Here is a 22,841-nt window from a genome sequence, read left to right on the forward strand (position 1 = left end):
CACATGTTAATCGAAAATTCTCACTGCTTATTTTAAATACTCCTAAGTCATGCACTGGAGTATAACTTGGTAGTGTCTTTGACATCAGTCATTCATTCTTATATTTAGAATTATGCCGTGCCATAAAATTTCTGATTTAAAAGGTGAATTTATTAATATAAGCATTCTGTTTCCTGTTTAAAGTGATATTATATTGCCAAAGGTTTTGGTTTGGTTTGGTTTTTTGTTATAGAATCATAGAATATTTTTAAAAAGCTACCAGTTTACTGAAATATTTTAGAAAAGATGCTACTGGTGTGATACTGTGTTTCATTTTGTAATCCCATCTGCTGCTTAGGCCAGATATGCATTTTCTGGATGCAATCTGTTGGTTTCCAATGGTTTACTACATGGTGGGCTCTATCGACAAGTAGGTGAAATAACTGTTAGAAAACTTAACGTTGTAGTGCTCAGTGGTTTGCTGTGTGTATCGTCATTGCATGTGTAAATGTCTGTTGTATTTGAAGACAGTCTTTTTGCATGCATAGTTTGTGTCTGTGTGATATAATTTGGGATTTCAAATTTCTGACTTGCATATCATTAGTGAAGTGTGAGAGGGAATGCAGGTTAATATTGTCATGGTTTAAACCCAGCTGGTAGCTAAGTACCACACAGCCATTTGCTCACCCTTCTCCTTTCCCCGCAGGCGGGATTGGGGTGGAGAATCAAAAGAAATGTAAAGAATGTAAAACCTGCAGGTTGGGGTTAAGAACAGTTTAATAACTGAAGTACAATATACTACTGCTACTACTAATAAAGGAAATAACAAGGGGAGAGAATATAAAACTACAAGGGGATAGAAAAAAACAACAATAAACACAAGTGATGCACAATACAATTGCTCACCACCCAATACCCAGCCTGACCTGAGCGGTGATCTGGCCCTTCCAGGTAACTCCCTCAAGTTTATGTACTGGGCATGACATGCTGTGGTATGGAATAACCCTTTGGCTAGTTTGGGTCAGGTGTCCTGTCTCTGCTTCCTCCCGGCTTCTTGTGCCCCTCCTCACTGGCACAGCATGAAAGACTGAAAAGTCCTTGATCAGGGTAAGCATTACTTAGCAACAACTAAAACATCGGTGTGTTATCAGACTAAAGCCTGTTCTCAGACTAAAGCCGAAACACAGCACTGCACCAGCTACCAGGAAGAAAAAAAATAACTGTTACAGCTGAAACCAGGACAATATCTTTAAAAACATAAGATTAAGATTTATTTAGGTGCATTAATACATTTCTACAAATTTCCAGATTCTGGTGTCATTCTATACTTAGTTATAATTTGTCTAGGTTTACTGACTAGGGTTTTGTAAAAACAGCTACTAAATGTAAACAGTCTTCAATATGTCTAATAGTCATCTTCTGCAACTTAAAATATCACCTACTCTTACGTTTCTGTCTTCACCTTTGCTAATATATACTTGCATATCTAGGTTTAGCAACATAGATTTAATGTAAAAATCAGGCAGAAATAAGACAAGAGCAAAGGTTCATGAGCATTTGAGTAAACTCCTGTATGCAGAGTCAATTTAAAGAAGAAAATGGTTTGCTTCACTACGTATCTAGTATTAAGTCAGGGCTACAAGCCCATAATAATCAATCCCCAGGTGGAAAAAACCCCCCACCTTATTTCCTACCCTAAATTAACAGAATCCAGTTTTTCAGTGAGAATTCTGAAGAGTCAATGTTTCTCCAACTCAACCTATTGAACAGATTTCAGAGTTGTATAGGAGTCTATTCACTATTAAGAAACCTGTAGTTAAAGGTACTTTAAAATTAGAATAACAATACTTCTAAATAAGCACTTTCTAAATTCTCCACAAATTAGCTAAATGTACCTGCTAAAATAAGAATAGCTTTCGAGCTTGTGAAACATTCAAATGCAGATAATCTGGGTATTTCAGAATATGCTGCTATTTTCAGGGATCAACTGATACTACAGATTGCCAAATGTGAAGCAACTGTAAGGGCAAAACAGCTTTTCACCTTGGATGTAAACAGAACAATGCAAAAACTTAGTTTTCCAATTCCGCCTTGGAAACCATGACATTCACCCTTTCTTCTTATTTTCACTTGCTTAAAAATGGCTAGGTTCCTAGCAGTCGTCTTCATCACAGAAAAGTCCTTTCTAATTTTTTCCAAAATTGCTTTGTTTCTATGGAAAATATTATTGTTAAAACAACTGACACACCCTTCATTTTGGAAACAAAGCTACAAGGCATGATGAGAACTGTAACTCAGTTGTTCGTGTTTCCTATTGTCAGGCTTTAAGGGAAACACCATCCAAAAGCATGCAAGGCTTTACTGACGTACATCTGCTCCTAAAAGCATCATGAGAACGCTCCAACTCTTAGATTAACCTAAAAGAGGAATGTGTTAGATGTCCTGGTAGAACACCTGTTAGCATTTTCAAAATGAAATGTAATTGTGGGAAAGAGCAACCCATAGCATTTATTTGGGTCTGTTTATTGCCAAAAGTAACTGTAGCGAAGCAAGTTGTTGCAGCATGTAGGGACATACTGTTTTCCCAAGTAATCATTAAAGCCTTATTTTAAGAAGTTGCAATGAATGTATCATTTTAGCAAAAGGAGAGGGAATATAAGAACCTACTGAAGTGCATTCTGTATGACTTCAAGGAAAATAATTATTCATATCCTATTCTATCAATTGAGATGATACTCTCAACATAGATTATATTGGAAGTTATGATATGTACATGGAGATGAAGGGAACCAGCAACTCATGTCTGTGATCTGTAAATTCCAGCCATCCCTAATCTTTTAAGTGTTCCATATTTAAGTTGCTTGTTTCTTTCTTCCTCTTTCTCTCCACAAAAGCCTAGATGACTTATTAAGATGTGGGGTCACCTTTGCAGCTAATATGGTGGTGGTGGACAAAGAAAGTACAATGAGTGCTGAGGAAGACTACATGGCAGATGCTAAGACTATTGTAAATGTTCAAACCCTCTTTAGGTAAGACATTTTTACAATTTATCTATACATCCTCATTAATTGTGAAATATCTAGTGCCTTTTGTACTCATATTAGAAATGATTTTTTTTTCCTATTCTACTTAATTTTTCCCTTACATCAATTTGTGTCTTACGTGGGCAAACTTTTTCCTAACCTGCTTAGCAATATACTCAGAATCCTAAGGTATTCTTCTGAAATTCTAAGCATCCCAAAATTCAATGATCATTTAAAAAGTCAACTGTCAGGTTTGCAGGAAGCAAAAGAAAGCTACTCTTGAAGACTTAGGACCCAAGATAGTTGAGAAAAGAAATTTTTCCTCAGTGCAACAGTCTTTCACAGTAATGCTAAAGCCAGTATGAAAAGCAGATCCTTCTAATGCTAAAAGGTAAGCACTTCATCACTATGAAGTTAGTAGTTACTGGTCACATTTTGAATGTTTGGTTTTGAACAAAAATTAGGTTTTTAGGCACATGTATGCAACATTGTGTAAGACAACTATGTACTATAAGTAATGAAGCAGTAACTGATTCGAATGAAAAAATGATCAGTCTTGTAAAGAGTCTGAGAGGGCAGTGCTGTGAAGAACTGCTAAACACACTGAGATTTCCTGCTCATCTGAGAACAGGAAATGAGTAAAGCCTGATTAAAGCCTCACTTTATGTTAAATATCTTAATTTCACAAGTACTAAAATATACATGTCCCTTTAAACTGTAAAAAAAGTTCTTACTTGCTTAAAAAAGACAAACAAACAAACAAAACTAAAAAAAAGCCCCACACTAAAAAAAACCTCACACACAAAACACATCACACAGTCAAATATGAAATGCCTCCCTGATTTTGGGCTTTGTACTGTTGTTCACTAGTTCTAGTTCTGTTCTAGTAAGACCTGGACAAAATTAAGTCCTTCCCTAGAGGATTCAGTATCATTTGATATTGATGCCCTTTTCTGTGTCAAGCCTTTCATATAAGGCTGGAGAGAAGTGCATAGTCAAAGTCTTTTTAATCTGTATTTCAGAAAAATGAGCTCATTAAAAAAAAAGACAAGTATTTCAATGAAGACTTTTTTAATGCAACCCTGTGCAAGAATGCAGTTAAATGCTGTCAGCACTTCTGCATGTGCTCAGAAGCAGAAAAATCTGTGTTGCACAAGAAACTTTAGTTCTCTCTTTTTCTAACTTCAAGGTTTTGAATTTCTACCTGATACTAGCACAGGTGTATTCCATAATCACACCTAGATTTAATTTAGAAACTGTAACTGAATTTAATGTGTGCATCATTCAAGTCTACTCTTAACCATATTGTGCTAGGGTATCTCACTGAGGTTTTGACATACATCACTTCAATTTTTCAGAAATACATTTTACCCCCAAATAAAAAATAAAACAGAAAAATGAGTTGAATAAAAAATAAAACTTAGAAAGTACCAGTCTATTTTTCCCACAGTTGTGTTCTCCTTTGTAAAATACTAAAAAAAAAAAAAAAAGACAATAACACAAGTACACTACATACCATAGATATCCAACTACAACTTACTATAAGAAGTCGTCTTGCACAATGCTTACCACTAGATGGCAGCGTTAGCTCACGTCTGAACTATATATCTGGTTCAGTATATCTTTAGTACTGCGTGGTACTTTTTACAGATATCAAAAGAAATCAGAATAAATGTCTTAGTTTAAGACACAACAATACTTTTCTCCCCTAACTTTTCTCCTTAGAACATGTTTAATAATTTCACTGCATTTTTATATGGTGTAAAGTTGTAGAAATAAGTAAGCTTTGAGAAGAGGCCTAAGGTAGTGGCATTTACTTGTTCTACAGAATAAACTACATTCATTGCACCAAGGTAAATAGTTTCGCAGCTCAACTTTAAAAATATGTTTAAAGGTTTTTTCAGTACTTAGTAATACATAATAATGTCAGAGACTAATGAAGAAGAGGCTGGACATTACACAAACTGTAACGTTAAAGGATTTTAAACCACTGGAGTTCTGCTAATATATGCTGTTCTCAAAGGTACCACATCAGTGAAGAAGGTTCCACTTAATGTCACTAAGTTAAATCATTCAGAAGAGAGAGGCTATTCTATGCCTCCCGATTTGACTTGGATCAGCTGACCTCATTAAGAGTAGTAAACAGGCATAAAAAAGTAATGCAAGTGGGCCGAGGTACTGTTTGGCCTAGGTTCAGTTCAGTTCTCAGGTACCTGTTCTGATGTTATTCCCTTATTTACATAAATTAATAATCTTGCTTTGCCAGGAGAGTTTGTGTCACCCCATCTTAGAAGATGATGCATTGTTTATAATGACAGGGTTATTAGCACTTTTACGGCTAGAAACTGTCCCATACCAATTAAAACTGTGACACAACACTAGCTTATCTGAATTATACATAAAAGGAGTAAAGAAGTGTGAACTCAAATGGTCACACTAACTAAGAAAGGAAATTTTTAATCCTTTGGATGGGAAAGAACAATTTAGCATAGTTTAAAAGTACAAGGAGAAATTCCTAGTTTTGGACTGTGTCCTAGAGATGCTTTTCCAAATATGAAGCCAACCATTGAGTCCCTATAGACAGCTGTAAATCCACTTCAGAAAAACAGGTGGTGCCCTCAGGCAGTAGGTCTATACTAGGAATGTTTATTTATTTACTCTTGCCTTCTATTAATTAATAGGTTTAAATGTTGGTGTTTGGGAGGCCCTGTTTTTATTAGCTAACATCTTGAAGACTATGTTTTAAATACTTCAAGAAGCCTATTGACAGCAGTATATATATCAAGTCAATAGTCTGGCTGGTATCTAGCAGTCAGCACCAAATCGTACATAAACCAAACGAGGTTTTATGATGGTATTAAATTGTTTTCTTTTTGGTTCAGGAAAGAACTAAATGTATCTCTTGCTAGTCTTATTCCCAAATACCAGATAAACAGCAATCCATGTCTTCCATCAGGCTGATGAGGGCTTTCTCCACCCTGTCCAGTCCTTTTCACCAGAACGGGATAGAAAAGAGAAATAGAAAAGAGGAGTAAAAAAGAGGGATCTTAGCCTGCTCCAATGCTGAAAGCCTGCGGGCAGCATGCCTTACACCTAGGGCAAGAGGCAATCTGGACCTCACTACCTGGAAAGTCATTTTCCCCTGATTCTGCTAAAAGGCATTGATAAGTAAAATACGTATTTAACTAAGACCAGGTTTGAAACTGATTTCCTAATATAAATCAGTTTTCATATCTGGTGACAAACTAAACCCATCTTTAACAGAAACCTGGTAATCTGCATTTTTGCCTGTAACTTGGGTATATTTTGTCATTAGATCAGCTTTTAATTTCCTGTTGCTCTAAGTTCTGAATGTTATATTGCTGGTTTTCAAATATGAATGCCTGTCCTTTAATACAGCAATACAAGAAAATTTCCAGCCAGCAGAAGCTTAAGTAATTCTATGCTACATCATAGAGAATCAACAGAGGAAATTTATTCTCCTTCCTCCAAACTTTAACACATTTGTTAAGCTACTTCATACATACAAGTTCATACCTTCAAGTGTGATATTACCAGGATTTTTTTTTTTTTTTTCAATTTTCATGAGCACTTCACAGGTTTTTATAAAACATATCATGCAAGTGAAGATGTACTACAGTTGCATCTCAAAGGTGTGCTTATGTGTTTAATCTATGCATGTAGACTCCATTCCCTAAGTGCTTAACCTTTAGTAGGACTTTAGACTTTGTATAACAATACTGCACCACTCAAAGTTTGTATCAAAGTCTGAATGTAAGAGCTAAAAAGGCACAGAAATTCCTGAGCATGCACAGTGCCTTTCAAACTGCAGCATACACAAGTGGTTATTATTAAGTGATCCACATGCTCACCCAGTTCACCAATTCCATTTTTCCTCATATGTTCACATTTAATATTTGGTTATTCACAGTGACATGATAACTGCTAACAAAAGAAGGGATAGCATTTTTACCATCCCATGTTCAGGACACGTTTGGGATCATGTGTTCATTACCGGTCTATATTTTAGCATTGAGAGATTTAGGAAACTGTATTGCAATAATATGGCATTAACACGTACTGGCAGATAGTTTTGACATACATTTCCCCACATTTAGGCTCTGCTTGAATTGCCATTTCAGTGAAGTTTCTCTTTACAAAAATGAGGGGAAAAGACTAAAGACTTGCAAAAAAGGTACACTGGATTCCATTTGACACTAACTTATTAAATTCAGCTTTCAAGAAAACCACTTATTTTTTTAACTGATTGAAGCCACATTAATGACGTCATTAGTACTACGATTATCTATTGTCACATGTAAATAAGTACTTTCAGGATCAGCAAAACAGATTACAAACGGACATCTCATTTTCTGACACTAATCCGTAGAGGAAATTCTCAAATGATAATCCAAGTTTTATCCCAAGTTGCTTAGTACAGCGTAGCATAAGATACACATTTATTTCTAGCTGTTAGAGCCCTGAGGGCTGGGGAAGGGGTCTTTGCGAAAATCTGTGTAATTCAGCCAGATCAGAGTTAAATTTTATTCACTTTTTTGTTACTAGAAGGCCGAATTAGTGTTAACTTATAAATATTCTGTATATTTAAGTATTTCAAAATGAGAATGTAAGTATACATAAGCATACTTTTTCCCAGCAACTCCCAAGAAGTGTCAATTTTCATCTACGTTGCTCAGTCTATGGACACAGAGCATACAAACAAAACTACAAAATAAAAAAATCAAATGTAAAGAGCACACAAGCCAGTTCTAATAGTAGTTTATGTGAAACCAGATAATAGGTGCAGGCTATAGAGTTTTGCTTCTGTTGTTTCCTACAGATTTGTGTCATTTCAGAAATTATTAAATAAAACCTCTGGTAATGAAATTAAGTGACTCCTTTCTAGCATTAAAATATAAGCTCAGCCTTTGAATCTATGTTTGCTTATTTGTGAATTCTACAGAGAATGTTTTACAGTTTCCTCTGCTATTATGCTAGCACTCCATTGTGCCAAAAAACACCATAGGTTTCAGGGACCTGATTAAAAACATGGGCATGAGTACAAGCTACAGCATTATGGAGAGCCTCACATTTGTGAATGGTTATAATTAGAGGTCTAACTGTTACATTCTTTTAAAATACAGGTTGTTCTCAAGCCTAAGCATTATCACAGAACTAACTCACCCAGCCAATATGAGATTCATGCAGTTCAGAGCCAAAGACTGCTATTCTCTTGCACTATCCAAATTAGAAAAGGTAAGGAGATTTGCCCCCCCTGCTCCCAGTTTGAATGTTATAATTTTAACTTTTTTTTTTTTCTGATTTTTTGACAAAGCTTTCAAACCAAGTGGAAACAGTAAAATGTTTTTACGGTTGCGGAATTAACTTTAAAAGATTATTTTCTCCAAGTTCTACCCTCGTTTAAGAATGAAATTTGATTTGACTTCCGTCACTTTGCAATATAATACTAACCCACCAATCCTCTGGTGGAATTTGCTCTAGGAAAAGTGAATATTTTTGGAAAACTGAAAATTTAGAGCTAATATGGTTTTCCAGATGCTGCCACAGGAAAATATTTTCATTGACTAAACACTTAAAACATATACAGCTTTTATCATAATGCATTTTTACTCCAATTAACTTTAAAGACACTATAATTACATATTCTGTACACATTTCTGTGTGTATGTATAGGGTATTTACATTACTGTGACAGCTGGAAAACAGCAATTGTTTCCTGTTGAAGGGCAGTCCTGGTGACAATAAAGATAGTAGCACTAATTAAATGCTAGATAAAACCTTCATATTCTAAACACTCTAGTGCACATGTTGGGCATTTTCAAGCTGTGGAACACAGAGGCTATATGGAGATAAGTTTAATTCATTTGCTTGTCCAAAATAGTTTTGCTAAAATATTAGATGGAGCATACAAAGTAACATTGAGCATCTGTTTAACTTGGTAAATCCAAGGACAATCCTCTTTTTCACAGATCTTCATTGGGGTCCTGACCTACCTACTTCTGCAGTCCATGAAACTTACTCACCAAATAGACAAATAATATTGCTGTGCCACTCCTCAAGACCAGACATCTTTCATTCCCGTCATCTTTTTCCCCTTGCTATTAATCCATATATGACTGCTGCTTTCTGTTGTGTAGCTTACCAATCTCTTCACCTCAGATATCTTACATATCTTGGCAAATTTGAACTCATTATCATAATACAGAATTAGCATATAATTTTCATTTCCTAGCTATACCATATATTTCCTAGATTTTTGGGGTTTCAGATATTTCATTATTTACTGTATAATGTTCATATAGTTGATTTTAATATACATTTAATGGAAAAACAGCCTTTTCATACAAACTTATCTTCACAGTCCATCTCCCAGTTTCTTACACAGGAATCAAATTCTGCAAAAATTCAGCCTGTCTAGACGAGATAGAATAAGTATTAGAAGTCAATCTTTTACTCAGTTGACTATCACGCTTACATTTCAACCACAAGATGAAAATATCTGGGTGATCTTTTGTGGTTTGTTGACCTTTACCTGAAATAGAGCAAAGGCTTAATCTTATTTAGGTAGTATTCTGATAAACACGTAAAATGGAGAACTGTGAGGAAGCTACACAAAAGTTGTTACACAAAAAGAGGAGCAGTTTACAGTGGGAGGCACATCTTCATTAGGATTATGCCACTCTCACTATCCATTAAGGTTTGCACCTGTGGTTCCCCCATTTTAGCACACTCTCCCTCAATGGTAATTTCAGGAATAATAAACTGGAAGTGGCTGGAATCATGCATTGCCAGTTTATTCAGGGCAACAAGTGCCAGCAGCTGGATGGTGCCTTCAAGACTATGTTCCAACCTAACTTAGTTCCTTTGTGTACTATAACTGACAGCATTTTGGTTTTTTTTCTTTTTAAACATATTCCCTTAATCTACACAGTTTAATGATAAGGGGAGGTAAAAAGAGTAACAGCTTTCCCAGTATGTGATGTCTACAGTTGCTTCTGAAATACTCTGTGGGCTGTAGCCTGTCTACTTAAGTGCAGTGAAAGCAGGATTTTTTATCTCAGTTCTCTTTATTGCTTTAATAGGCACCTTCATTACCTTCATTTTTCCAGGAAAGGTTCTGGAAATTATTAGAAATATTATAACTTCTTCTCAATTAATTAATTTATTGTGCAAATGTAAAGTTGTGGATATAAGTTAGAAGCTGAACAGTTAATTAACTTCCTATCCAAGCTACTTGGTGCTGAAAGAGTTGGATAAATTATGTTAAAGAAAGAACATTTTCTTCACTGCAGTTGAAGTTGCCTGCTGTTGATATTTCCCACTCATTTCATCTTAACATTTGCAGGGAACACTTCACAGGTGGTGCTGTAGTTCATTTGATGTTTCAGAACTCCCTCATGCAAAATGAAAGGCAATTAAAAACTCGAGTAAAAATTATCTAATGCAGTCAAACGTACAGTTGATTGTTATTTCTGCATTAAGCACCTCATTTTCAGAAAGACTAAAAAAGTCAGGCAAGTTGCCTTCAGGTAGCACTGAAACACATACAAAATTGACTTTTTAATTTAATGGGCTGCAGAAGAAAGATACGGACATCAGAAGTCCACCTGCTGTTGCAGCTGCAACTTTCCTCCTTTTAGAGACAGATATGAACGCCAAACTCAGCGCTGACACAGGAGAAAGCAATGGCCCTTATACAACAGAGAAAGGGAAAGCCAAAACACCCATGCTCTAAACTTTATACAGATGTTCTCTATTTGTCTTAGATAAGTAAAAAAAAAAATGATGTAACCACTCTCTCTCAAAAGAAAGGTTTAGAATATCTTCTACAAGATTCCCACTTTAGTTTTCTGTGATTTTTTAAAATTATTATTCTGAAGTAAATATTGCAGGTGTTAACTGAAGGATAAAAATTCTAAACCTTTAAGTCAACCGCAAACTCCTACATGTTTTAATTAAACCAGTACTGGGATTTTGTATCTTCCACAGGGATAAGCACATACATGTTAGGTGAGTGGAAAACTGTCTGGGATGGCCCAGTATATTTGCAGTGGTATAAACAAAACCAGGCTGCTTCTTTCACCTTCAATTAAGGACAGAGCATGCTGTCTTCATTTGTTTTTAATATTCATGTTTTAAGCAGATTTGAAGTAATATTAAATAATAGTAAGTTGTAATGATGTACAGGTTATAAAAATAGATTGGTACTTCTTAATTGGTGTATGTCTCATTTTAGATGGATCTCTAATCATTTAGATCAGCTACAATTCTAAAACTGTATAAATAATTAGCACACATATTTGGCTGTTGAACTGGTAGGTCTTTAGAAAGCTGTTCGTGATCAACAACAGCAAATTAATCTGTTCTTGCCAAAAAAGGCAGAAAAGAAGCCATTAAGAACACCCAGTCCAAAATATTGTAACCTGTTCTAGAGGTGAAGCGTTACTGATCCAAAATCCCTTACGTCAAGAAAAGTACTGTAAAGAGGTTTCCATGCTCAGATTTCTGATTAGTCTTATATCTGACATGGGCAACAACCAACATTTACCAAAACAGTGCAGTGACTGTTCCCTGTAATAAGCCCCTACCTCTGTCACCTTTTTATGTTCTTGCATGACCCCTCCATCCCACTCCCATCCTTGTGTGTTCATTAAAGCAAGTTTGCATTGTTTGTATGCAACAGTTATAGCCTATCTTGGCAGTTTCCGTATTACTGTTGGTATCGGAGGAGAATATGTTAAACCAGGATGGGCCCTAGATCTCTTTTCAACCACTGACAGAGTGGCCAAAACAGGTTTTCAGGTTAGTTTGGGGTTGGTACTTCATTATTAGTATCAATGAATTAACGGTTATGAAGGAATGCATATTTATTTACAACTAGTAAAAAGATAAAACCATGATAAAGAAATCTTAAAAATAATTTGACGCAACTATAAATGGAGGTAAAGAGGGAAATAAACTGAAGAGCTTCTGAACTTCACCTTTTGGGCAGGTATTATCTGGTATTCTGACAATATGCAAACACAAGAGGAAATAATTAACTTCAAATTAAATGGCCTATATTTGGAAGAAGCACATGCTAAGAACTTCTCAACACCACATGTGTACACTTGTTATTACTTGGAAAGAAAGCAGTAGAAATTCTGAACTTAATGACTTGAGCAAATCCACAAAAAGAGGAAGACTGAGGATGAAGACCACCTATTAATAGCTGTGTCTTAAAATGTCATTTATATATGCGAAGTTTTCAGGATGCACTCAGGATGCCATGATCTATAATTATCTATAATTTTCTTTAAGTAATTATATTCCCTTCCTTATTAATTCCAAAAAGTGTCAGGGAAGGAGCTGCTGGGAACCACACTTATCATGAAATAAAACTGCTGGACATTCTGGCACATTTCTGGCTTCTATATCCACATTATTCTCCGAGAAGAAAGTAATAAAGCAGAGCTCAATGCAAAGTGCCTGAGTAAAAACTGTATTTCTTGCAAATCTCTTTTAAGCAAGAATAACCACACCTGTAATAAGAGATGGAAGGAAACAATACAAGAAAATGAAAATACAGGGAGAGAATAAATTTCTAAGCTTCCATTTTAAAATAAAACAAATAGGAACATCCTTACGTTTATTATCAGAATTTTGGATAAGAATCAAGTAATTCCCCAAATATCTCTTACTTTATCCCACACATTTCTTGGCACAAAACCAGAATCTGCTCCAGATTTCTCTAAACAGATGGAAGGATAAACATATACCTGAGTCATATAATAGGAGGATAGTCATTTCACAGCCAGTTCCCTATAAAATATTTTATAGGGATATAGCATGAATCTAAAAGGATTTAATGTAACATATGTTACAATATAAATGTAATTTTAATTGTGAAGTATTTGTTGTGAAACAAATCTTAGCATTTTTTCCATAATAGACAAGTTTTTATTCGCAATCGAATCTGAAGAAAAATATCTTCCACTTTGTCTGACCGCACTAAAAACACTCAAATATATGAGACTGAACTACAAAAGAAATACAAAACTTCTTGTTTCTGTGGCTTACACAAGTAAGCACAATATGCTTATCTAGGTAGAAGTGTTCTTTGTACAATTAGACTGCTTTCTTCAACTCTCAGAAGCACACAGATTGCTAGAAACACCCCTTTGCTGCTCAGCCATCAAAGCACGTGTGTGCATATGTGTGCAAGAGCATGAGTGTGTATGTATGTATGTATTTCTCATTGAGAAAAATCTCTAGTACAAGCCAGTAGTATTTGGTCAGAACAGATAGTGGTTGTAATAAAACAAACGCCAAAATAATAATTATATTTCCTTAAAATTTTTGAAACCCCTTTAATCTGAAGAAATTGATGGAGGTGACATTTTTTAAAGGACAGAATAATGTCATATTTTTAAGAGTTATTTGCTGTGTATTTTTATCTGGAGATTAAATACTTTTTGTGTGGCATCTTTTTCAACTCCACCCATATCATGCCACAGAAATCAACAGGTACAACCAGACTGTCCAATGACAAATGGGTTAGAATGCTGCTGTTCGACAAAACCATTAGCTAGAGCAGACTGCTCTTTTGTGTATCACAGAATCAGAGCATGGTTAGGGTTAGAAGGGACGACTGGATGCCATCTTACCCAAGGCCCCTTTTCAAACAGGACCACCTAGAGCCAGTTGCCCAGGATGATGTCCAGAGGGCTTTTAACTATCTCCAAAGAGGGAGACTCCACAACTTCCCTGGGCAACCTGTGCCAGTGCTCAGTCACTCTCAAGAGTAAAAATGTGTTTACTGACATTCAGAAGAAACTGACTGTTTCAGCTGGTGCCCACTGCCTCTTGTCCTGTCGCCCTAGGCACCACTGGAAAGAGCCTAACTCTGTCTTCTCTGCACCCCCTGTTTAGCTATTTTTACACATTGATGACATCCTCCCTAATCCTACTGTTCTCTGGGCTAAACAGTCCCAGTTCTCCCTCAGCCTTTCTTTGTAGGAGAGATCCTATGGTCCCTTGATCATCTTAGTGGTGCTTTTCTGGACTACCTCCAGTAGCTCCCGCTCTCCTTGTACTGGGGAGCCTAGACATAGACACAGTACTCCAGGTGTGGCTTTACTCTTGCTGAGTAGTGGGGAAGGATCACCTTCCTCAACATACTGAGAGCACTCCTCCTAACTCAGCCCAGGACACCATTCGCTGCCTTTGCCACAAAATCACGTTGCTGGCACATGTTCAAATTGATGTTTACTGAATCCCTGGGGTCTTCTCTGCTGAGCTACTTGCCAGCCAGTCAGTCCCCAGCATGTACTGCTGCAGATATGTGGTGGATATAAGCGTCTCAATTCAAGACATGTAATGTTTCTGCATTTTGAGAACACATCTTACTCTTCATGACATTTCTGAACTGCGAGCTTGGTATTTCCTCTCTTCTTAAACCCAACAAAATAACTTCCAACCTGTAGTTTTGCTCTCTGATAACTGAAGGGATAGGAAGCACACTGTGGTAGGATTTCTCTGCAAGTGAGATGTGATAAGGCGTAACTACAGTTATGTTTAGTTATGTATATCCTTTCCACAGAAGCATCAGAGCAGTAGGTTTCTAGTACACATCTGATCTCACCTCACATCCTCACATTCACTGAAATACCGTTTCTTCCCTCTTGCATCAGATTCTGTTCATGTTTCATGTTCCTACTAGACTTTCTGGCCTTAATGAGATTCCTCTGTCAGCACCAAGGAAGTGGAGCAGAAATAACTAGAGCTTTGCTCTAAGCACACCTGAAATCCCTCAATCACTTTTAAAATGATCTGGTAGAATATGCCCGTGCAATTTGAAATGTGATGATTGAAACAACATATGAATTAAACAAAATCTTTCAACCTGAAAAACTGTAAGTACTGAGCAAAGATGCTACATGTTTTAGAAAGAAGCTATATTCAGAGTAAAGGGATTTTACACCTTTGGCCTCTTTCAAGGTAATATCAATTTGATGTTTTTATTACTGTCCTTCCAAAACCAGCACTAGAAGTGTTTTCTATTTTTTTAACTTCTTAACAGAAAGAACGTGAGAAGGGATCTAATCTGGCATTTATGTTTCGACTGCCCTTCGCTGCTGGCAGAGTTTTCAGCATCAGTATGTTGGACACGCTGCTTTATCAGGTACTACGAACAATAATGGGACTTGTCTTAACACAGACATGCAGTGTTACCACCTGTTCTATTACACTTCATTGTTGTATTACTTTGTTTTCCTACATGTATGCCATTAATGTACCTGTCTGTGCCAGGAATAATCAAAGGCAAAATACCATAAAGCATGTTCCACAGACAGTACTAGCTCAGTTATGAACCCCCAAATCACCCTGTCCTTCTTCAAGTTCCGTTGCTAAACAGTATAATACTGTTTGTGAACCTCTCCCACAGTCAGATAAGCAGGTTTTGATAAGGCCTACATAAAATAGATTATACAGACTGGTAACTCTTGTACTCTGCAACAAAAAGGCAGCGCCCATTCCCACACAGTAACATCTTTAACCACAGAAATCAGCAGAATTACTTTTATGAGTAGTTTGTGAGTCATCTGCATCTGCACTGTGTCCTGTCCTCTTACTCGTGACAACTAGACCGCATCTTAAAGTGACCCATTCTGGTCCTAACAAGAAATATATGCAGTGGTTACAAAGAGACAGTGGTGGGAAGAACCTTGTTGCCCACGAATCCAGGTCAAGGCTCCTCATGCAAAAAAAGAAGCAATGACAGTATTGATAAGGAAAGAGCAGCAGCGTCAAACAGTTGAAGAAACAATTGGAAGAAAATATAGGATCATGACAAATGAAGGTAGCAGCTGGTTTCAGGGTGGAAAGAGAGGAGAATATTGCCCTTACTTCTCAACAATGACTACAACTTTCTGCACAGCAGGATGCCTGAGCAGCAGCTGCCAGCTCTAGCCTTCAAGTATCAAGATACGCAGAATAAGCAGCACCACCACCATGGCCCATTTAGCCTGCTCACCTAAGTGGCTATCTATTTTGCCTATACCTAGAGGTAGTCTGTGGATGCTTTCATATTTAGGTGCTAAACATTTTTTCAGGGAAATTAGTTTACTTGGTCATTTGGTGCATGAAAGGTTTCTTTCATCTTAATTCCACTTCTGAATAAATTCCCTGAAGGCAAATTCAATGTAAATAAAAAAGTTCCTGGAACTAAGCTTTTGAGAAAAGACGTTAATATATAAACCAGTCATGTATATGGACAGGTACCAAGAGCAGATAAGCAACAGATGTAAAACCATTTATCAAATTCTAGATGTTTTAGAACTAGGTGTATTTGTTTATAAATACATTTTTAATCATGTCCCAGAATATCAACATCACACATAGCAACATTTTTTTAAAAATTAGATTAAGACACCTATATAGAAACAGATCTGTCACCATCAACAACTCCAGCCAGCATTTATGTAACTTCAAGGTTTTATATACGCTCCTAGACACGATCAGTCATGCTACGACTTGACAGAGTAAACCAGGAAGTGTTGAAAACAAAAAAAACCCCACCAAACACAAAAAACAAGACACTCATTGTCTCTCAAATTCCACCCATTCTTCCTTTGAACTCCTACTGCTCAGGAATTATCTAAAATTATTTTTCTTATTCTAAGTTACAAATATTATGACAGCAAGTTCTCTCTGTTCTTTTTCATGGTCCCATCCATTTCTTCCGCAAGAAACAGAGTAAATGACATGGGAAACAGCAAAGTTCATCTGGTGCTTCTATGCTGGCCGAAAGAAAAGCTTTCAAATTATCTTCAGGACACTGACTGAAAAATGAAAAATTGGTCTAGCAAATTCTTGTAAATATACTTGGTAATAATAATTCCATAGTGTAAATGATGCAGCCAAGATAACAAATAAGTGAAGGTTAACAAAATTTTGGTTCCAAGAAGATACTTATTGGCATTTACCCCATCACAATTGGAAGAATACTAGTAGTACAAAAATTAAAATAGTTGAATCACTATGTATCAAACTAAATCTGTCTAGCTCCTGAGTTTAAAGAAATTCAGATGTTATACCTCTAAAGGCTTTATCTAACACCTTTGTAAGGTATTTATTAAAACGTATTTGCTAGGTCCATATCCACATTAAGCCAAAAGAGCTAATTGCAAGTTATGTTCTAACAAGGATTGATAGCCTGCCTTGAATGCTGCCCTACTACACCTAGGGTGGCAATGAACCTACAGATCTACTAGAGTTAGAGCACTTACCTGGCCCTCTGATTCCAGCAGCCCAACTCATAAAGAGGAGAAATATCTGTGATTTTAGCTGATCTACTGTCTGTCCCCAGTCTTAACCTACACTTCTGCATTTAGTTTAATTTCTATCTTTTAACCAATCAGCAAAACACTTCTGTTAGCAGAGCAACAAACCTGACCTGAGATAAGGCAGATCAGCCCTTAAAAAAAAAAGGGCAAAGGCAAATGGCTTGTTTGAATTAAAATAGCAGCAGTCTTGCCTCAGTATTACCCACTACTCAGTATAACATACTAACATACAACATATAACATCTAACATACAACAGCATTTCTTTTGCACAGAAGAGCTTGTTATTAAAATTTGACACCTAATAAGGCTAACATCTTACTTCCATTGATCTTACACCTACCTTCGCTTTCATGGTGCCTTATTATGCATTAGTCTCTTTGAATCCTGTATGAACATTGCATGCATATGCAGGACCAAATAAGAAAACTTATTTTATGTAAGTATATTCAGCACAAAGTAAGGGATAACTATTTCTACAATACTTTGTACAAACTTCACATCACTTTGTCTACTTAAAAGATAGAGATTGATTGTAAACACAGATGTACAATTTCTCTGAAATTCACACATGGTGCTAACGGTTACCTGTTCATCTGTTAATTAAAGCTTTTTTCTTTCTTTTCCATCTCTCCTGTTAAAACTCTTGCAGTCATTTGTGAAAGATTATATGATTTCTATCACAAGACTACTGCTGGGACTTGATACCACACCAGGATCTGGGTTTCTTTGTTCAGTAAGTTCTTAAAAAAAATAAAAATTACTAGAGAGTACCAGAGAAGATTCTGTACTGTCTGCAAAATACCTGGGGTTTTTTGTACAGCACTTGCTTTTGTGAAAGCAAGAAAGCCCATCTGTTTCCTTTTTACCAGGGGAGAAGACACAAAAATCAGATAGAAAACATAGCCATCTTTAGTTACTTCCATAGCAAAAAAACAACCCCCATGGCCAAGAAAATAAAATACATTTTAAAAAGCTCAAAGGAAAATAGGAAAGACAGGAAAACACAGGAGAAGTACATTTTTTAATAAAGGAGCAATGGCAGTTCAGCTAACAATTTTAAAAATAAAGTATATAAAACCCAGGAAGCATTACCTATCTTGTACAGCCTGGCTAGCACTTATACACCATGCTATTTCATGACACCCATTTCCATCATAGGCAATAAAGGGAAGAACTGGAATATACATAAAAATAATATATATTAAATGACTTTAGTGTCAAAGTTCGAAAGTTGTTATGGTTTAATACTGTGTATGTCAATGCAGAGTTTATATCAATTTTTCTATATATACATAGATACGAACCATAAAAATTTGTTATTACTAAAAATAAACCCCACCTTTCTGGTTTCTCCCACACCCATCACACTCCAGATGGCAAACAGATCAACAGAAGTTGAGTTATTTATCCATTGCCTTCTGGGGAATTACAAAGAATTGCGGGATGTTGTTCTCTGAAAAGAAGTTACCAATGATGGTTTAAGGAAGTTGTTTAAATAAAAGCTAAATACGGATATGTTGGTCAATCATTAAGCTTTGTTACAGTGAATGCAAGACAATTCAATCTCTGAAAAGGGGCTTGCACATCTTGAAATAAAGCTATCGTAATAGTAATTAAACGCTAAAGATTTATTTAAGACTTTCTTTTGTCATATACGCTTAGTGTATTACTTTCCCCTCACTCCCTTCTCCCCACATACTCAGCCTGCAGTCTAGTGAACAGTTATCTGGCTGCATTCAAAATACTTAAGTGGTCTTCAGTCTGTCCATCACCAGTTTCTTATTACTGCCAATATTTAGCTCATTCTTTTAGAGTTTACTCAGACATGAACACTGAATGAAGTCTGCAATGTAAGTTTTTAAGTAATTATAAAACAACAACAACAGAAGTAATTTCAAGAGACTGAACCATTTGCACTGCAATGTCTCCCAGACAGGGAGAAAACAAAAGAAATAGTGTCTACAAACTCGACAGAAGCTCCAGATTTGTTGTGGAGCAAAGGTGCAATACAATGATTACCTAGTTTAGTTGTGATTTTTTTTTTTCCAAGAGCAGTATACAGAGTAAGTGATAAACCTTCAAGAGTTAAAAGTCCTCCTTCCTATCATTACTTGTTCAGATGAAGATCACAGAAGAGGATCTATGGATTAGGACATATGCCAGACTGTATCAGAAACTTTGTTCTTCTACAGGAGACATTCCAATTGGAGTCTATAGGACAGAATCCCAAAAGCTTACAACATCTGAGGTATGTCAGTTTACTATACTTCTCTTTGGATTTGATTACAGAGTATACAACATTCTTTGGTCCTCATAAGAATGGGAACCACTTATTTAAAAAATATTGTGAATGTCGTATCTGCAAATGCACAGAATTCTAATAACCCACTGAAGGTCTCCTGCTGCTGACATGTATATGGCCACATGAATTCAGGGCTCACATTCAGCCCCAGACTTCATGAATACCCAGAGCCAGTCTACAGTCTACATACTGACTTTCATTCCTGTGCTCACCTACAGAGAACTGATTGATCGGAAACAAGGGGCAGCTCAGGCGCAGATAGGACAGGCTAGGATAATTCTAGTCTGAACTTGCATGCAGTGACTCACATCAGTATCCATAACAAACTGTATGACCAGATCCTGTATCAGGTTTAACAAGAATATCAACACTTCTCTCAAAACAGCTGGCATTTCAGTGTTCATGTGAATTCCTAGTCAGAAATGAGCAACAAGAAAATTAATGTTATTAAATGTATTGTGGGATGTCTCTAAATTTAGCTGCCAAACAGTGGTAATTCTTTGTATATATGTATTTAAGTGTCTGCCATCTAAATGTATACATTTCTCCCTATATAATGACAAAACCACTTTTTACTATTTAGCATACTTGTGCAGTTTTTATTTGTCATGTATAAACCATTTGTTTACATGATGATTAGTACTGCCATCTCATGAAACCATTCTCAAACACAAAATGCAATGTGAACAACAACTTTCTTCTGAAATACTCAAGATATAGTTTACTGGTTTCAGTTGCATTTTCTCTTCCATATTTCAGAAAAACATTATAAAACATTAAGCTATGTAATGCTTAACTGCAAGATTTATCTTGAAGGAAGTACAAACAGTTAAAATTCAGTTAAAGTTAATTTTTAAATAAGAGCTACAAAAATGCAAGATTCCACCAAATTCACTAGTGTCTTTCTCTGTGGATCACCAATACCTCTACAAGTGGCTCTTACAGCTTAGCCAGTGGGCTGTGCCACTGCAACAATGTCAGCTGATATTTTTTTTTTTTAAATATAGCAGCATTAACATCATCCATCAAAATCATTCCTTGGAGAAGAATATAGGCAACACACTACTAGTACGAAAAAAAGTCTGTCATAGCTTTCAACAAAAAAGAGGATGTGCCAGATTTTAAGAATTCATTAAATAAAGATAAGTGAGGTAAAATTCATGGCAATGCTTTATTCTTACATTCACAGCTGGCTATTTAACTTGAGGTCCAAAAAAAGAGAATCAAGAAAAGTTGAACTATAAGCATATAACATATTGTGAAGAGCACATTTTGGTGGCCTGTTTTTCTCCTTTCTGCTTGTTCACGTTTCAAACATACAGGCTTAATGGCAGATAGCAGCTGTACTGGGGAGGGGTGACTGTAAAAGTAACTCTCATCAAAACACACTTCTGTTTTGTGGCAGGGGGGTGGGAGGAAAGCACACACATTCAGATCTCCTGAGGCAAGATTAACTAATAAATTAAAGATATTTCAAATCTTTTTCTGAAAACAAGGTTTGGGATCATCAGTCACTTAATGCTAAACTCACAATTTTGCCGTAACATTGGAACCTCTGGAGCCTGTACACATGCAGCTGCTCAGGTGCTTGATTACTTGATCAGACCAGGCCCAGATTTAGTTTATGATAGTTATTATCAAAGTAGCAATTTCTTAAAACATTCAGACACTGAAACCAGCCTAGAAGCCACTGTCTGATAGAGGAGTTCTACTATTATTTCCTATCAGCTTTCACAGGTATCTCATGAAGAATTTGAGTTAAATCAGGTAGAGGAAGAAGGGGAAGGGGGACAGGGAAATCTCCTGGTTACTAAATTGCTTAAAGTTTTTAAATTGTCAGGTACTGGACTAGTGTAGATGAATGGCACTGTCTTTATTAAGTAAAAGCATTTGTTACTCTTTATAAAAAGCTCTGAATGCAGACCCCCAGTGGTATTGTCACACTTAAATACTTCAGCAGTTTCTTGTTCAGCACGTGAACATTTGTGAAACCCTTCCCCCTTCAGAGAGGGGCAGAGGGAAATCTTCCTTAACCTTTGCTTTTCCCCAGAATACAAGAGAGCAACATTTGCTACTGTCCTCTTTATGGGTACATACCTACAAATGCAGAGATGATGAAAGCTGTAACCTTTCTACAAAGTGTTTCTTTTGAAGTTAAAGGATTTTTCAACTAATTTCTCTCAAAAAATATTAGCATGGGCTACCATTTAGATTTTCAATATATTAAGCCAGAAACAACTTTAAAACATTGTTGGATTAGATCTTTAAAATGGAGGTTAGAGAAATGTAAATTGCTATATTTCTCGGCAATTATGAACTTACAGCCATAATTTGAAGGTTTCTAACTCAGAGAACCTCCAATACATGTATCAATTTGAGTTTAAAGACACGTGTAAAACTTAGTTTGTATTGCCAACAGCTGGAAGTTGTCAGTTAATGGTTAGCTTGGGTCACAAGAACAAGATTTGCCAATACTAATATTTCTATATGTACGACTTCCTCTTTGACACTCCCTTTTTATACTATGCATATGAGAAGCCCTCACTTCACTCTGACAGATTACTACCTGCGTAGCTAGTTTACTGTGGTTCCTGTTAAACAGTCCATGTTTGTTTCTTTAGATTCACTTCTGTTTAAATTGTCTTGTTTTCTTTTCCCCCCTTTCTTTGTCAGTCACGAGAAATGGCTTCACAAGTAAGTATTTTCTTATTGTCTGCCTGTTTCTGGGTGTTGTGGTTTAAGCCCAGTAGGCAGTAAGCACCACACAGCTGCTTACTCATTCCCCCCACAGCGGGTTGAGAGAGAGAATAGAACTTTAAAAGTGAGACATCTTGGTGGTTGAGATAAAGACAATTGAACCTGTAGAGCAAAAGTTGCAGGTGCAAGCAAAGCAAAATAAGGAATTCACTCACTCCAACCAGCAGGCAGGTGTTCAGCCATCTCCAGGAAAGCAGGGCTCCATCACACATCCTTGGGAAAACAAATACCATAACTCCGCAAGTCCCTCCTCTTTTCTTCCCTCAGCTTTTACTGCTGAACACAGTGCCATATGGTATGGAATATCCCTTTGGACAGTTGGGGTCAGCTGGCCTAGCTGTGCCTACTTCCCAGCTGCTTGTGCACCCCCAGCCCGTTCAACTGGCAGGGCACTGTGAAAAGCAGAAAAGGCCTCGACACTGTGTAAGCAC

The 22,841-nt window shown here is 36.5% G+C and overlaps 1 protein-coding gene and 1 long non-coding RNA gene across 13 annotated transcripts in view; one reads left to right on the top strand and one right to left on the bottom strand.

The window, feature by feature from the left end:
* Positions 1-22,841, top strand: part of KCNT2 (potassium sodium-activated channel subfamily T member 2) — a 141,549-nt gene that overhangs the window by 108,898 nt on the left and 9,810 nt on the right. For 3 of the 12 annotated variants that reach the window (XR_003992526.1, XM_030493971.1, XM_030493973.2), the window contains 7 exons: positions 338-409; positions 2,874-3,008; positions 8,147-8,258; positions 15,085-15,186; positions 18,001-18,084; positions 19,471-19,599; positions 22,327-22,347. Coding sequence is in view for 10 of the 12 variants with exons in the window: in XM_030493971.1 (XP_030349831.1) it covers positions 338-409; positions 2,874-3,008; positions 8,147-8,258; positions 15,085-15,186; positions 18,001-18,084; positions 19,471-19,599; positions 22,327-22,347 (655 nt within the window). In the remaining 2 variants the exon portion in view is untranslated. Of the gene's footprint in view, positions 1-337; positions 410-2,873; positions 3,009-8,146; positions 8,259-8,992; positions 9,104-15,084; positions 15,187-18,000; positions 18,085-19,470; positions 19,600-22,326; positions 22,348-22,841 lie in introns of those variants that run through there. The other 9 variants (XM_030493972.1, XM_030493975.1, XR_003992527.1 and 6 more) reach the window with 7 other exon arrangements.
* Positions 943-22,784, bottom strand: LOC115611281. Its single transcript, XR_003992528.1, has 3 exons — positions 22,758-22,784; positions 13,924-13,926; positions 943-1,013 (listed from the first exon to the last, which is right to left on the bottom strand). It is a non-coding gene; the product is annotated as an uncharacterized LOC115611281 (long non-coding RNA).

Source organism: Strigops habroptila, chromosome 8 (assembly GCF_004027225.2).
Source record: "Strigops habroptila isolate Jane chromosome 8, bStrHab1.2.pri, whole genome shotgun sequence".
NCBI lineage: Eukaryota > Metazoa > Chordata > Aves > Psittaciformes > Psittacidae > Strigops > Strigops habroptila.